The sequence below is a fragment of the Microtus oregoni genome, unplaced genomic scaffold, assembly GCF_018167655.1.
Source record: "Microtus oregoni isolate MIOR12 unplaced genomic scaffold, Mior012 000043F_ref0000047, whole genome shotgun sequence".
In the NCBI taxonomy this organism is placed as follows: Eukaryota; Metazoa; Chordata; class Mammalia; order Rodentia; family Cricetidae; genus Microtus; species Microtus oregoni.
Genome location: NW_024543210.1, coordinates 9,224,184 through 9,241,552, shown reverse-complemented (window position 1 = coordinate 9,241,552; position 17,369 = coordinate 9,224,184). Strand labels below are relative to the sequence as shown.

Here is a 17,369-nt window from a genome sequence, read left to right as displayed (position 1 = left end):
GCAACAACCTCAGTTCGTGGTGATGGTGGGGTGATGGAGGAGGTTGCTCATATCATGGTGGACCAGAAAACAGACAAAGTTCTGAGGCCAGAACCAAGGGTTGGAGCCAATTTTCAAAAGCCCACCCCCCGGAGATCCTCTTCAACAGACAAGTTGGATAAGTTAACCCCCAACTGTTAGACATCCCACAGCCTCATAAAACAGTGCCGCCAGCTGGGAAATGTGTTCAAAATCATAGCCCATGGAGACGCTTCCAATTCCTACCACAATATACAGTGAGGAAGGCTCAGAGGGGTATGCCGCCTGTGCCTGAGATATTGCTAGTGCCACTCCCAGCATAGACAGCTGTGGCCAGCAGCATGCTACGGGAACATGAAACCAGAGCCAGGAGAAGCATTGTTAATGTTTTGACCCTGCTGCTGATTTCAAGAGAATCCCTTCCCTCTTGGAGAGGTTCAGTTTCTCCGGGAGAGTAATGTATTATACCCCTCTGCCCTTGACCTAGCTCAGATCATTTCAGAAGTAGTGAAAGCTCTTCAAGAAGGGTCGCTTCTAGAATGTGGGTGAACAAACTACCCGTGGAGGAGACAGGCTGGCAGGAACTGGTTCTGTTTGCAGCAAACCTCTGATTTCCATCAGATGCCTTCTCTAGGCCACACCCTGGGGGCTCACAGGGACTAGGGTGACTAGCACCAGGCTGAGATCCAACATGGCCTCTCTGACGTCAACATGGATTCCCAGGACACTGAGAGCTGAGAACAGTGCAGCCAAGAGGGAGCCTCAGCCAAGAGGGGGCCTTACCCATTCTTCTCTAGATCCAGATCACTCCCTGCTTTTATGTCCAGGGTGAGAACTCCCATAATGCTTTGACTCCAGCTGCTTATATTTCATCTACAAGCTAGGTGGCTCATTTTACTCCCATTGCATGGTCAGTGTCACAAATTGTGGTTTTGGCTTTGCTTCTCTGGACCTCAGTACCCTCACTGATGAGATGGGACATGTTTAGGCAGCTGCCTCTGCCTCATGGAATCACACTTCCTATGTGTGGGAAACTTTAAATTGGGGCTATGCATCCACCAGCCCTGTTACTCTTTCCATGAGTCCCACATCCCAGATACCCAGTGCTGCTCCTGTCACCTCTGAGCTTCAGTTTGTCCCCACCCAGGTCAACTCCCCTTATACATCCCAGGTAAGTCTCTTTTGGACATACTTGCTATTCAGACATGAACACAGCGTCCCAGTACAGGGGTGGGTCTGAACCTGAGGACATTTTCTTGGCCCTTCTCTTCCTAATACCAATTCTTTTCCTGACTGCGCTTCCAGAAGGTTCTAGATACGCAGCTCCACACCTCTCCCCTTTCTCTCTGTAGGTCAAACTGAGGAAGAACCTCTCCTCACAGCTTGTTCAGGGTGGAAATTGGGGCTATGGCCAAATCAAGGCATTTTTCCAGACTTCAAGATTAGGAGGCCACTGACCACACCTACTCTGAGGGACTTCATGGTGTCCAGAGCACCTAGAGATGGCTCTGAAAATTTAGCCCATGGCTGGAGAACAGGACCCAGGGTCCCCGACCCTTGTCTGTAGCATACAAGAAGCACCGTACTACAAAGACAGAGTGGTCATTGGTGGCCCAGGAGAGCAAGTTGTAGAGCTCCTTCCAGCTAACACCCATTCAAAACTCAGGGTACACCAGGGATTGCAAAGCCACAAATCCAGTAATAGGCCGGCTTCCAGCAAACCAAGACAAAGAGCAAGGAATAACCCTTCAGCTCACAATATAAAATGTTGCTAAAGGAAGTGGCAAGGGCAGGACCAAGGTGGCTGTTTCCCACTCAGGCCTCCAAAGCACAGTTTCGGATAGGACCCAAGTCAGCCTCAGGAGAACACTGACGAAGAAGGGTCCCAAAGGGGGCCATTGCTGACAGTTCTGGGGCTCACTACCCCTCTTCCAGGTTACACCCGCAATCATATAAGTGCGTAGGACTCAAGAGGCCCTGCAGATCACAGAATTGCTCAGCTGAGCTCAGGACAAGTTGGCGTCTGGTTTTCAACAACCCTGTAGGAGCTAAAGTTAGACCTGGGCTGGCTGATGCCCCTTTTCACCCCATATACACAGGCGGGCGAATGAGTAGAAGAAGGCTAGCTCGGGGCAGTCTAGGTTTCCTTATGGCAGCAAGCCTGCCAGAGTGATGTGTGAATGTGTGAGATGCTGGTGTGATGAAGGGGAGAAGATGAAGGTGCCTCACCCTCAAGTCAAGGAGATTGGTTGCTGGTCCTGATCCTGATGCTGATGCTGGTCCCGATGCTGATGCTGGTCCTGATGCTGATGCTGTGCTCGTTTCTTTCTCACTCTAAAACAGTCAGTGGCTCCCTATTGGATATACGTTCAAAGTCCTCTGTTAACAGTCAAGGCTTCTCTGGTCTGAGGCTAGCTGCCTCTCCGGTACTGTGTGTCATGTGATTTTAACCACAGGTCGTTTTCATTCCCCACTTCTACGAGCTTCTCATCTCCAAACCTCTCTCTTAAGGCACTTATCTGAGAGCCCATACACTACCAAGGTTGTTCATAGCCCTCCTCAAGCCAGACTGGCCTCGTGTCATTGCTAGCCTGAGCATCACTTTTGTCCCTAACTTACTCTAGTGCCTACCAGGTGGGACATCTTTGAGACAGGACCTTGTTATTCCCAAATTTCCAAAGCTCCCCTGGCCTTAGGCAATCTGTATAGCACAAGCCCAGCCAGAAAAATGAATGAATGGATGAATGAATGGATGGATGGATGGATGGATGAAAAGGCAATGGCTGGAAGTTTACTGAGTTATGTTTGTATCACCTTTGGCCCAGGATCAGACAAATATCGAGTTCAGTTGCTCAGGTTTTCTTTGTTTTGAAACACTGAAAAAGAAAGTTAACTAAATAAAAAACTCTATGCAGGATATTCTAGCCAGCTACTGTATCTTGTTACATTCGGGAGGCCCAAAACCTGAGTTCTGGCTGTGGTGATGTATACTTATAATGGCAGCACTAGGAAGGCAGAGACAGGTGGATCACTGGGACTTGCTGATCAGCCAGCCTAGCTTACTTAGTGAGCTCCTAGCCAATGGGAGACCCTGTCTCAAAAAAGCAGAATAAATGGCTTCTGAACCATGTTCTCTGCCACACACACACACACACACACACACACACACACACACACGGAAGGGTGGAGGTAGCAGCCATGTTGTATTAGAGAATCTCCCTGGTCCAGCATGACCTTGTTTTAACTAACTACATCTTCAGCAAGGATCCTATTAGTATCCTTGAGGTTACTGATGCCCTTGGGGTTGATACATCAACATTTGACATAGAAGAGGGAAGAATTCAGTCTTGGAGTCATGGAGAGGGACAGGGAAGCATTCGGAAGGCACTCAGGGCCTTTCTGCACTGATATCTATGAGGATAATTTTCTCTTAGTCATACCATAATGACGTTTGGATCAACCAGCTCCACCAGCTCCACCTTGTTCAAGCAATGACAAGCCCCCTGCATAGGGACCTTGGAAATGTCGTAAGGCATGAGCCAGCACTCTGCACCATGTTGGAAACAGTCAGTGAGTAAACCCTGACCTTAAGAGGAAAAAAAAGACAATTCCACAAGGCCCCCAGAAGTCCTAGGTGCACCTTTGTTAGGAACCAAGAGGGACACTGAGGTCCTGATCTGATGCCTGACCTGGAATATTTTCTTCTACCTCCTGGGTCTCGGTTGGGTTCTTAGGATATACGAGATGGACACAATGACCCCTCTGTCTCTGACATTACCAGATGTTCTCATTGGAGCCATTATCAGACTTGTGGGTTTGTTATCTGGCAAGCACATAGGCCTGAGGGAAGTGGTTCAAAGACCTTTTCCCCCGAGTCCATGGGAAACTGGCTTCAGAAAAGGAAGGAGTTGAGCCTGGAAAAGGAACCCCCGGGGTTCTGCTATGTCCTGTTCCATGCCTCTGCAATGTCAGTCTCCATCAGCCTGGCACGCTTGCCTTCTGGAGGGCCCCCAAAGCCTGGCAATGGTGATGGAAATGGATTTGGAAAGCAGAGACAGGCAACCCAACGCGAACCTGCATCCTAAGCCGTATTGCCTGCAGCTGGCCTGTTATCTGGAAGCCTTCTAAGACAAGACAGTGCAGGCTGGGGCAGTGACTTGGACCAGCAGGTCGTTCTTCAGGGACAGGGTTCAGAAGACAGAAGACAGAGAAGATAAGGTAGTTTGGGATCAGGAGGTCTCACACAAGCTCTGTCCTATGCCAAACAAACTTCTTAAGAAGTACAGTATCTTAGCCGGGCAGTGGTGGCACAAGCCTTTAATCCCAGCACTTGGGAGGCAGAGGCAAGTGGATCTCTGTGAGTTTGAGGCCAGCCTGGTCTACAAGAACTAGTTCTAGGACAGGCATCAAAGCTACAGAGAAACCTTGTCTCAAAAAAAAAAAAAAAGAAAGAAAAAAAGAAAAGAAAAGAAAAAGAAAAAAGAAGCGCAGTATCTTACATGCTATTTCCAGCAGAAACTATCATAAGGTGGGGCTAAGTCAGAGGGGAGCTAATCAAACAGTGTTGCATAAGGGGAACACAGGATATCTCAAGAACATTAAGACTAAGCACACAGCAGTCTTGAAATTGATAACTCCAGTTTCTTCAGGAGAAAAAGCCAAGTCCCGGGAACTGAAACCTTAATTCTTTTGAGGCCCAGGCCTCAACCCCAGACTGGCCTTGACAAGTTCCCTGCTGAGCAAAAACACAGAACTAGATTTCTTTTGTCCTTTCACTGGGGCCTCTGAGCATCTTTATCTTGTCCATACACTTGAATCTTTAGGGCATGTGGTCCTGGTTGTTGATGTGAGGGAAGGAATCCCAAGACTCCTGGAAGGGGAAGAGAGAGAGAGAGAGAGAGAGAGAGAGAGAGAGAGAGAGAGAGAGAGGCAGAGAGAGAGACAGAGAGAGAATATTAGCATTACCATTGTTTGTAATCTGTACTGAAAGTCTCTTTGTGGAAAAGGCAGTAGACCCACACCTTTGAGTGACAGCAAAAGCCTGGGGACCCCAAAATGTTTCTGGGTAAAAAGCATTAACAGTTTTCCTCTGTCCAGAGGTCTGGCTCTACAGATCAGACAGAGATGCTTTCAACAACGAGAAGCACTTTTAAGTCTGTACTTATAAAACAACCAAGGGAAATTTAAATTTGATTAATGTTAAAACTGAACTTTTGAAGGCTTAAAGCATTTCCTTAGATCTTACAGCTTGCATGTGCACACCTTGCCACACATTCATAGACCTCACAACTTAAGTTTTCACATCCCAGACCTTTATACCTTGCATTTATGTGCCTGAAATTACCTCTTAGACTCCTACAACTTACAAACTTCAAACCTCTTCTTCCCATCCAGCCAGGAGACATAGGTGGTTGATTACCGAGAGCTGTTTTTACCAAGCAAGTTCCTTTAAGTAAGGGAAGAGTTAAACTTGCTTTGTGAGTTTATCATTGTTCTAGAGTGAATTCTGCAGGGAGGTAATTGTGTCTACCTTTCTCAGCAGGAGACCTAGCAGCTCTAGCAGGGGTAAAGAAAAGAAACAAGGCCAAATTTTAAGTATATTTGATTTTAAATAAACTTTACTTGCTTTTAATTACATATTTTAGCAATAACCATGAAGACATACACAGGAGGTTAAATAAACCTTGTTCCTGTAATGAATCATGTTTGTACTCAGCATGACTGTGAACACAGCTCTGAGCACACTAAAGAACTTGGTAATTTATAAGGTGTCTGAACATGAACTTATGTGTCTTGATTTTTTTTTTTTTGATTTTCGAGACACATTCACAGAAAGTTAGTAGCATTTATAAGATTGGGATTTTACAGCTTTGTCCATGTTAAGTTTGAGCTTTAAAGATTTGAGTTGAAGATTTTATTGAGGATTCTATAGCATCAAAATAAAATTTTAAGCCATAAATACAGTTCATTGAGGGACTGGGAACTTTATTTCTCTTTGTCCTTTCATAGTTCACCTTGAAGAACACCACAGCCTCTTGTATGACTCAGTTAATCCAAATTGCTAAAGCTTAACCAAACTGGCAAAGATAAAGAGAACACATCTCTTCAAGTCAGTGTACTAACCTGGGTAGACCTTAGGAATTTATAAACCTTATTTATCAGACATACCTTACTTATTAAGTATGTGTTGTTCCTTATCTAAAATTTTCTAGAAGCCTGGCGTTGAGCAATTAGCAAGGACATGCGTAGTTAGACATACATCTCTAAGTCAGTTTCTGTTAACCTGAGCACACCTTTATAACCTTAGGAATTTGTCATTATGCAAAACTCCATCCCTATCAAAAATAGTTTGTAGACCTGCTGCTGCTTCCTTAGTCTGAGAAGAAGATGCAGTGGTGAGCTGAGTACTCAAGAGGCCTAGGTTTCATGAGTGCTGACTTATTTGGTCTATACCATGCGGTCTTTTTAACCAAGATGATGGTTAAGTTACATGGCATGTACTCTATTTTTTTGAAGGGGGGGATAGGGTTTCTCTGTTTAGCTTTGGAGCCTGACCTGGAACTTGCTCTATAGACCAGGCTGGTTTCAAACTCACAGAGATCCACTGCCTCTGCCTCCCGAGTACTGGGATTAAAGGCGTGCGCCAATACCACCCTGGTGTACTCTTTTTTTAAAACCTTAGTAAAGATGGCTTCCAGCTACGTTGTTGCTTTCATCCTGATGACTTCATCAGCCAAGATGACCATGAACCACATGGTTGCTATTTAAAAACATCTGTTTTCCTAAGCAAGAATTGAGCCACGTAATATGCAGTAACAAATCAAGATGACCTATGTATAGATTTTTAAAGGATCAACCTTCAGTTACAGATTTCACAGATTTTTAACCATACTCAATAAACTTAAAAATTCTGAGATAAAATTTACATAATACTTTTAAGAGAATTTTTTTTTTTAGAGTAGAGAGCAAAGAAATCATAAAGATGAAATATTTTCAAGAGTGGAAAGCAGAAAAAGCTTAGAGATAGAAGACTTTGGAAAGGGTAGAGCAAAGAAAGCTTAGAAGAGATTTGGGATCCTTTGCTTATGCAGTAGCAGAAGCTGTCACCCAACGAGAGAGCTTGAACTCGAGTGCACCATTCTCCCATCAGTGAGCTTTTTGACCAGGGGTATGGAGTTAAAATTGTATCAATTTTACACTGTGAATCTAAGGAAATCTAATAAAAATTTACAGCACGGATCTGTCCATATGGAACTCAAGTGGCCCTTGTGAGCAATATTTTGTCTTTCAACTTTTACCTACATATTCCTGTGTCTTTAAACTTACAAAACCTTATTTTAAGGTCCCAAGGGCAGGTCTTTTTGAATGAAAGTAAAGATTTTTAAGAGCACTTTAGCATATTATAGGAACTAGAATACAGAAGCAAACAAAGCATTTAAAGGAAAAAAAATGTTTGTCTTCCTTAGCGTTTCAATCGCTGTGGAGACACCATGACCACAGCAACTCCTGCAAAGAAACATTTAATTGTGTGGCTTACAGTCTCAGAGCTTCAGTCTATCATTATCATGGCAGGACATGGCAGCATGCAGACAGACATGGTGCTGAAGAAGGAGCTGAGAGTTCTACATCTTGATCCTCAGGCAACAGGAACTGTAACACTTGAAGAAGCTTGAGCACAGAAGACCACATAGCCCACCCCCACAGTGACACCATTCCTCTAATAAGACCACATCTACTCTAATAAGACCACACCCACTCCAACAAGACCACACCCACTCCAACAAGGCCACACCAACTCCAACAAGGCCACAACTACTATAACAAGGCCACACCTTTTAATAATGCCACTTCCTTTGGGGGCTGTTTTCTTTCAAACCACCACAAGGATCTTAAGAATTTTGCTATCTCATCTTTTACTGTTGATGCTTTCTACTTTTTTCTTCAGGCAATCTCTCTGGCCTGGCTTTAAAAAAAATATCTATGTATTATGGCCATACTTACTCTTTTTCTCATATTCAGGTGTTCCTGTTTAGTCACTACTTTACCTGGACCAGCAGGTCATTCTTTGGTGACAGGGTCCTGAGAGAGAGGACCAGGAGATCAGAAGAAAGAGAATAGAAGATAAAGTTTATTATTAAAGGATCAAGAGGTCTTTCTGTCTATGTCCTCCATCAAGCAAACTTCTTATAAGGTACAGTATCTTTTAAACTATTTCCGGGAAAGAAATGGGACAGAGTCAGCAGAAACTGTTATAGGATAGGGCTAAGTCAGAGGGGAGGTAACCAAACAATGTTGTACAAGGGGAACACAAGGTATCTCAAGAACATTATAGACTGAGCACACAGCAACCTTGGGACTGATAACTCCAGTCTCTTCAGGGGAAAAAGCCAAGTCCCTGGGACAGACCAGCGCTGCCAAGTCTACTCCTTTTGTCCTTTTATCAGGATGTCTGAGAAAGCCTTAGATCAGCCCAGATCTCAATAGGGCGGAGTTGGGATGGGGTGGGGGCACGGCCTCTGTGGTCAGTGACAATTGCAGGCTGTGAGTTAGTCTGCCCTCTGTCCTCTCCTAAGCCAGGTGGACTGCCACCGTGACATTCAACCACATTAAAGAGTAAGTACAGCTGCTGCTCTGGGACCTGGTGGGCTTGGGGAGGTGGGCAGACCCTAGGCATGCCTGTCCAAGCTGTAGTCAAGGACTCCTATGGATGAGGCTTAATACAAACATCTGAAACTTACTTAAAACACTATGAGAAAATTTTTGGTGATTTTTTTCTTTTGTAACGCCATTGCACTATTGGTTTACAAGTCTGTCTTGAGCCATTGCCTGCATTGTTGTATTGTCCGACCTTTCTACAGCTCTGAGTACCACTACTTCTCTTTGCAGTCCCATGGCCTCAGCCTCCTAAGTTATCTCTTGGAGGACGTGGAGACATCCTTTAAGGATGTCAGCCTACTCAAGGAGTCTCTCCCACTTTGACCCATGACTTTTCCCTGCCTGAGAACATTTTCCTATTCTTCCATTCAGAACCACTGCCACAATGAGGATCTTCTCCTTTCTATGCTTGCTGCTCTTCAGCCTTGGGGTGACCTCCCGCTACCACTCCCGTTCCCTGGAGAAGAAGAAGGTCAAGGGGTCCTCTGTGAGTGCTAGGGTAACTCCCAGAAGCAAGGACTTTGCCTTCAGCCTCTACAGGGCCTTGGCTTCTGAAGCCCCTGATCAGAATGTCTTCTTCTCCCCCATGAGCGTGTCCATGAGCTTGGCCATGCTGTCTATGGGGACTGGATCCCACAGTAAGACACAGATCATGGAGGGCCTGGGCCTCAGCCTGCAGCAAAGCCAAGAGGCCGAGCTCCACAAGGGCTTCCAACATCTGCTGCAGAGGTTCAGTCAGCTTAGTGATGGCCTCCAGTTGAGCCTGGGCAGTGCTCTTTTTACAGATCCAGCAATACATATTCGGGACAACTTCTTGAATGCCATGAAGACCCTGTACATGGCGGATACTTTCTCTACCAACTTCGGGAACCCTGAAGTGGCTAAGAAGCAGATTAACAACTATGTGGCCAAGCAGACCAAGGGCAAGATTGTAGACTTGATCAAGGAACTCCATAGCACCCATGTCATGGTGCTGATAAATTACATCTTCTTCAAAGGTAAGCCTCAGGCTCAGACTTTCACTTCTTCTCTTTCCTGTTTTATCTCTCACGGTAGCATTCTGTCCCCCTCAAAAGAACAATTCATCCACATGCCAGCTGGATAGAAGGGAAGCAGCCACAGACAAGACAGACGGTGATTTACCAGATAGCGCCTGGCCCTTGTCATGTCATCATGATGAAACAATAACAATGCTGACACCAAACCCACTAGAACCAGGAATACAGATCTGATCAGGGTTAAAAGGGCAGGGAACGGGAAACCAGGGATTCTGAAGGCAAGTGCCTTAGTTACTTTTCTATTGCTATCATAAGACACTATGACCAAGACAACTTATAAAAGAAAATACTCAAGTGGGGCTTGCTTATACTTTCAGGGAGTGTGTCTATGATCCATTATGGCAAGGCATGGTAGCAGGCAGGCAGGCATGATTCTGGAGCAGTAGCTGAGAACTTACATGCCAACCACAAGACAAACCCGATGTACAAAGAGAAACCCTGAGCCTCGTGTGGGCTTTTAAAGCCTCAAAGCCCACACTCCATGTCGTACTTCCTCTAGTAAAACCACACATCCTAATCCCCAAGCAGTCCCACTAACATTTGAGCCTGTGGGAACCATTTTCCCCAACCCACATGTCAAGGGTTTGGCAATACAGGAGAGGAAGCCATGAGGATACTACAGCTCATTCATCTGTTGGTAGTTGGTAATTTGCTGAATAGATTAACTAACAAGGTGTTATGAATAATACTAATAAACAGGCGTGTGAAAGGTTCAGGCTGCCCCAGTCATGAGGGGATTTGGCTTTTGAGGCTCATAGATGTGGCTGCTGAGGCTCCTGAGGCTACTCTGCAGAGACACTCTTTGGACTGTCTCCACTGGTCAGGCACAGCCAAGGGTGTCTCATTTCTACCCAGTGCTTTTGCTCCTACCCCATGTTCACCTTTAGCCAAGTGGGAGACGGCCTTCAGCGACAAAAACACCTACAAGGAAGATTTCCATGTGACCCCCAAGCAGACCATACAAGTGCTCATGATGAACCGTGAAGACGAGTACCACTACCTCGTGGACCAGGATATTTCCTGCACCGTGGTGATGCTCCCTTACCAAGGCAATGCCACCGCTCTGTTCGTTCTCCCCAACGAAGGCAAGATGCAGCAGGTAGAGAACGGCCTGAATGAGGGAGCCCTGAAGAACTGGCTGAAGACAGCTACAAAGAGGTACTTTCTAAGTCACGCTGGGGTCACATCCCTCCACCCATGCCTGGGAAGACACATGACCCAGGACAACACAAGGATGGGAAGTGATGGTTGGGCATCTCAGGCAGGAAGCTGTCTCCAAACTGAAAGTCTTCCTGTGAAGTCCTCAGCCCAGGACCTGGCCCAGCTTGAGGGATAAAACTTGGAAAAGTGGGACACTCCAGCAGAGATGAAGGTTCCATTAGGTCTAGGGCCACAGAGGGAGGGTGCTAAGGACATCTCAGCATCTCATGCTAAGAATGCCCTTTACTCTCTCTAGGCGGTTAGGCCTTTACCTCCCCAAGTTCTCCATTGAGGGTACCTACCATCTGGAGAAAATCCTACCCAAGATGGGCATCAAGGATGTCTTCACCTCCCATGCTGATCTGTCTGGCATCACTGACCATGCCAAGGTCAACTTGTCTGAGGTGAGTCTGGACATTCCTGAACACCTGCTTTAGAAATTATCACACCATTCCACCTCGTTTCACCCGATGCCAACACACCCCAAATCCCATCCCACCCATCCCATTCTGTCCCACTGCACCTGTTCCCAACACACCCACCCTACCCCATTCCACCCTATCCCATCTCATCCCATCCCATCCCACCCCACCACATCCCATCCCATCCCATCCCACTCCGCCCCACTCCATCCATCCCCACCCCACTCCATCCCACCCCACCCACTCCACCACATCCCATCCCACTCCGCCCCACTCCATCCATCCCACCCCACCCCATCCCATCCAATCCCACTCAATCCCATTCCATCCAATTACCTTGTTCTGCCCCATTCTATCACTGATCCTCTTCGATGCCGTCCCACCCAATTCCATTCGGTCTCACCTCAACTCATTCCTTTCTATCCCATTATGATTCCTTCACACTAGAGATTCAAAGAATTTCCTTTGTGCCTTGTTCTTACAATGAAAGCCCATATTTGCCACATGGTCTTGGAGGAATATGTGTCTGTTTGAATGCTGTTTTGTCAATCTCTGTGTGTGTTTGCATGCATGTGTGTGCGCGCACACACACACGCATCCATCCCAGACAAAGCTGTCTTTATTGAACAGCACAGAAAGCATCATACGGGGAAGGAATGGGATACTTTACAGAAATCTTCTCAGAGTTGTATAAGGGATTAAGTCGCTGACTCCAATTGACCCAGACATCAAACAGAACTACAGACATCATTGTTTATAATTTTGTTTTAGAAGATTACTTTCAACTTCCGTATCTACTGTTTTCAGCAAATGACACACAGTATTGTCTAGATCGGGGACAATGGAAGAGTATGTAATTTAAGACTGCATGGGGAATCCAAGGCAAGTAAGGTTGTTTGTGGCACCATTCACTCAAAAGCAGGTTAAACCAACAGGCTGAGTACACAGTAGGATGGCAGGCTTCCGTGACCTCTGAATGTATTATTAACTCTGGCTGTGAGGTCCCAGTTCCTTAGAAATACAAGCAGTATTTTTATCACGATGCATCACCACAACCCAGCCCTACTGTCTGCCCGCAGATGATGCACAAATCCTTGGTGGAGGTAGACGAGTCAGGAACTGTAGCGGCTGCTGCCACAGGAGAGGTCTTCATGTTCAGATCTGCTCGGCCGAGGACTCTGCAGATGAAATTCAACAGACCTTTTCTGTTTGCCATCGTGGAAAACATGGATCTCTTGTTCCTTGGCAAAGTGGTCCGGCCCTGAGCTGGGACTCTTTCCGAAACCCACAGGCTGACCCAGAGGAAGCCATGAGGATACTACAGCCCATTCATCTGTTGGTAGTTGGTAATTTGCTCAATAGATTAACTAACAAGGTGTTATGAATAATACTAATAAACTAATGGCGGCTTCTCTGATCACACTTGTAAGGTATGGGTTCTTGCTCTCATTTTTCATCAGTGATTGGCACTGAGCCTAAAGAGGCCAGCTGCTTTCTCCACCACCATATTTGTGTCACAGTCATACCCAGTGCCTAGGCCATTTGTGCTCAGTCTATCACTATAAAGCTTTGTGAGAGACTGATCACTATAGGTGATGGTCACTAGAAAGCACATTTTTAAGCCTGGTCTCCCACCTGTCAGCCCCAATTATCAGTTCATTGTGCTTTAGGAATGGGAATGACGATGCCCCTCTCTGGACCTTTGTTTCTCTATGCATCCAATGAAGGATTAGAGCAAGAAGTCCATCCACTGACACGTAGAAATCATTCCACAGGCCAGTCAGGATTGATATAAGAACTCAGCTTAGCAGCAAACTTGAGTATGAGGGTAGAAGTGTCTCGCCACGGACAAAAGTATCAACTGGCAAACCTGACTGGGCTGGGATGACAGAGGCCTGTCGCAAACCGTAGAACATGGATTAGAGACCAACTTGCTGATTTTCACCTTGGCAATAGCAACAAAACATTTCGCAAAGACTGGGTCTCATTGTCCTTTTGGAGACAGCCCTGAGGAGAGCGACACTTGCTATGTGATGCCATTATTCTGGTTTGGCTGACAGAGAAAGGAAGGCTTGTTGAGGCCGAGGCGGCTTGCCCAGTCACACGGCTTGCACACGGTACAGCCGAGATGAATGAGAGACGGGTGAGTTTCTCATCGCCGAGACCACACAAGAAGCAGCTTAAGAGTCTCTTTAGGCCCTGGTTTGATGGGATAGTTCACCATGGCGAGGAAGGCATGGGGCAGGGGAGGGCTCAGCTGTGGCAGCAAGAGAGTGAGGCTGCTTTCTCGCGCCTGAGTGGATGTGCAGGTCTGAGACAGAAAGGAAGGCTGGGCTATAAACCCCACCGCCCATTCCTCAGCTAGCCACTGTTCCATCTACGTCCCATCTCCCAGAGTTTCCCACAACCCCCAAAACAGCATTGCCAGTGTTCAGATACACGAAGGGAACATTTTTCACCTAAACCGTAACAGATGGGGAGTGTAGCCCCACAGCTACCCTCAACCCTGTGTTCTGCTGAGGAGGGAGAATGGAGACAGGGTAACAGGTGTGTCTGAATCTCAGCACCCTGGGTTGACTCCTGTCCTCTGGCCAAAGAGGGAATTTGGCACATCAAAAAGCAAATGAGTAAATGAATGATTGAGCAAAATTGCCACCAAACCTCAAGCTGTCCCCAGGGCAGAGTACTTTGCCCACCCCAACGTGAATATTACTGTTATGGTTCCATGGGGCTGTGCTCACAGCTCCGATTCCTGGATTGTATTGAAGATGGGTGTCCACTGGAAATAACAAAGTGTGTTTTAGTCAGGGTTTCATAAAAGAACACAAATGAGTGTGTGTGTGTGTGTGTGTGTGTGAATGTGCATGCATACGTGTGTGTATGCATGTGTGTGTATGTGCACGCATGCGTGCATATGCTCACACATGTGTTTGTGCGCGTGGGTGCATGTGTGATTTATAAGAGGCTTACAGGATGCAGTTTAGGCAGTCCAACAATGGCTGTCTTACATTGGAGAGGCTGAGAACCTGACAGCCCATGCCGAGGCTGCCTGTCTCAGTGGTTCCATTTGAGAATTGCAGGCCCCCAGGACCGCTGGAGAGCAGCTGATCGGCAGTCTGCACTGGAATCCTCAAGAAGCTGGTTTTGATACGGGCAAAGGAACGCCATAGCTACAGGACAGATGCCTTTGCTGATGAGAGCAAGGGAAAGCAGGCAGAAAGCAAACTTTCCTTCTTCCTTGTCCTTTTATCTGGGTTGCCACTAGAAGGTGTGGCCTAGATTTAAGGTGGGTCTTCTTGCTTGAGACAATCTCATGGAGTCATTATAGTTGTGGACAGCAGTTGGGTTTTAGTTGATTCCAAATGCTGTCAAGTTGGCAACCAAGGTTAGCTATCACACAAGGTCAGCACCTTTAAAAAAATATTTATTTCACTTTTATTCATCTGTGTGTGTGTGTGTGTGTGTGTGTGTGTGTGTGTGTGTGTGTTTGCAGGTGCCGGTGAGATCCCTGGGAGTTGGTGTTTCAGAAAGGTGTGAGCCTCCCATTGTGATTTCTAGGAATTAGCCCCAGAGTTTGACTGCCCCCTAGAGTACTTACCAAGGACTGCTCTGTCAGTCTGCTGTGGGAACTTTTCATTTGCAATCGCTTTCCTTCCTCAGGACCCTACAACAAGGTCTGTCCCTGTCTCTGGTTTACCTTAAGAACTAGCTGGTGACAGCAAAGGCCTAGACTCTGACGCCTGGCACATAGTGGCTATGACCAGATCCAGACATCTCAGCAGTGACTATGCTAATGCAGTGACCGTCCACAATCAGGCCTTACTGTGGGGTCAACCCACCCCCTCATGCCTTTCCCTTGTATAATGTCTAGTGATTCGTGGCAAATTGTGTCTCTTCCTGTTTACCTAGTCCATCGGAGGTCAGAGAGGAGTCCTGTCTAAGGGTCATGTATGAGACCAAGGTCCAGTGCTTCCAAAAGTTTACTGAACAAGCAGACAGAAAGCAAACACTGCGTGTGCCGAGAAGTGGTGGAGCAGTGCCTGGAGCCTCTGTTGCACATCATACGTGACTGTTGTCTTAGAACTTACTGGAAGCTATTGGATTCAGCTGCCACGTGATTCAGGGATGTAGAGACTAACAGTTCAGGGAGTTCAAAGGTTTTGCCAGAGAACAGCATGGAGCTGGCCTTGATGTAGGAGTGGAGCTCCATAGACAGCAAATTTGGGACAGGTAGAGGACTTGCTGACAGAGGGACCAGCTGGAGGGAAGCATGAGACAGACAAGATGTGGTGAAAGAGAAAGTACCGACACAGGCCATGAAGGAAAACAGGGGGAAAGGAAGTCGCTGTCCTGGCTGTTCGGGAACAAGGGCCTTGGACACATGGCCGTGATTTTTCCTAATGTCTCTCAAAACTGACATTATATTGTGACAATCGTTCATACCACACCCTGAATGTCCCTCTTCCTGTCCTTCATTCCCACCCACACATAAACTGAGACCTCCACTTGATCCTTTCGGGGACACTCACACTTTCCTCTCTAAGGCTCCACCAGTGCCTCACCCACTGGAGAAGGGCTGTTGTGTGGGGCTTCTGGGCTTCTGCACACATAGCAGCTGTTCCCCCAAGACACTCATTCTTAGCCTCCTGGGACAACCATGACACCTACACATGCACCCACAGACACTTGGACATGTAGGCTCTCCCATCCACACACCTGCATGGACACAAATTCTAAATAAATAAATAAAAATATAAATACATTTTCCTGGCTCAAGACAAGGAATCGGGATGTTGATGGCAAGGCAATAAAGCTCTCCCTTGAGATTTGTACATACACATGGTATACACATCACACTTCAAAGGTAGAGCTATGTAGCATGGCTGAGGCTCTGAGGAAAGGTTAGGCCCATGTGGCAGCCCTTTCTTATAGTTTTCTCAGGAAGTAGAGTGGCAAAGAGATTTGAAAGTTTCCTTTTTTCATTTCATTCTAGGGTAAGCAAGGAGTAGTGAGTTAAAATAATAATGTTGGGGATAGATACACATCTCTTGTGGAAGACCATTATTGGGGATTGATAGTGTAGGAAAGGCCAGAATCTATAGAAATGAATTATTTTAGTTCTGGAAATCAAATGACATTAAATTCCAGAATAGTCACAGTTCAACCAAAATAGAGGAGTTTTAGGATGGTGTGGCCCAAGCTAACGATTTCCGGGGATAGAAAGTGGGAACTACCTGGAGTTTTGTATAGCATATACTCATGGAAAGATGGACAGAAGGCCCCTCTATCAAAAGTTCAGAACAAAACTCCAGTCGTAAGAGACCTCTGAAGCACACAAGAGCTGCAAGACCCAGGCAGTAAGTGGGCCATAATGACCATCACTGAGGTGGTAGCAGGCAAACCCTTCACGACTAATGTCAGAGCACTGCAGTGACTTCAAAGATTCACAACCGATACCCCCAGCACAGCAGGTGACTACCCTGGGCTGCCACAGAGCAGGGGTACAGCTCCAGGGCTGGAGTCAGGTGACCTCGACAGTTGGCTTTTCGGCTCTGAGGTCATTGTGTTGTTTCAGTCAGGCTGCGTATAGGTCAACAAGGACCAAAGTGTATTGGTGAAGAGATGGACACCATCCAGCTGGTCTGGTTCAGACCTGGTTTGGCTCAGGATCAACTGGCATGGGGCTTTGGGAACCTTCGCAGAAGACAGGCATCAGTGAGCCCACCTCTGAAGTTGCTGGTACGAAGACAATAGGGGTTTAGGCAGGAAGAACAGAGCAACCATGGTAGCCGATGAGTCCTGAAAGAAGGATAGAGAGGCAGCTACCACCTAGGGGGGAATCTGGTACCACACAGTGTGGAGTGAGCCTGCATGCTGTCTTCTGACCACTCTGCTCTTACTCTTTTCCTTGGCCCTAAGGACTAAGAGGGAGACTGGTTTCTTCTCACTCATCTGCTGATGCGGAATGAATTGTCCCCAAATGCACATCTGGAAACAATAAACATGGAATACCCCA

At 46.6% G+C, this 17,369-nt stretch overlaps 1 protein-coding gene across 1 annotated transcript; it reads left to right on the top strand.

The window, feature by feature from the left end:
- Nucleotides 1-8,606: 8,606 nt before the first annotated feature.
- On the top strand, nt 8,607-12,733 carry Serpina5 (serpin family A member 5). Its single transcript, XM_041633417.1, has 5 exons — nt 8,607-8,631; nt 9,046-9,671; nt 10,619-10,889; nt 11,188-11,335; nt 12,433-12,733. The coding sequence occupies exons 2-5, from the start codon at nt 9,059-9,061 to the stop codon at nt 12,616-12,618; spliced, it is 1,218 nt and encodes a 405-aa protein (XP_041489351.1). The 5' UTR covers nt 8,607-8,631; nt 9,046-9,058; the 3' UTR covers nt 12,619-12,733.
- Nucleotides 12,734-17,369: the final 4,636 nt, after the last annotated feature.

Excerpts from the sequence above, each read along its gene's own strand:
- Serpina5 (XM_041633417.1), top strand. The coding sequence starts at position 9,059 with ATGAGGATCTTCTCCTTTCTATGCTTGCTGCTCTTCAGCCTTGGGGTG. Across the intron at positions 10,890-11,187 it reads CTGAAGACAGCTACAAAGAG|GCGGTTAGGCCTTTACCTCC; the intron begins GTACTTTCTAAG and ends TACTCTCTCTAG. Across the intron at positions 11,336-12,432 it reads CCAAGGTCAACTTGTCTGAG|ATGATGCACAAATCCTTGGT; the intron begins GTGAGTCTGGAC and ends GTCTGCCCGCAG.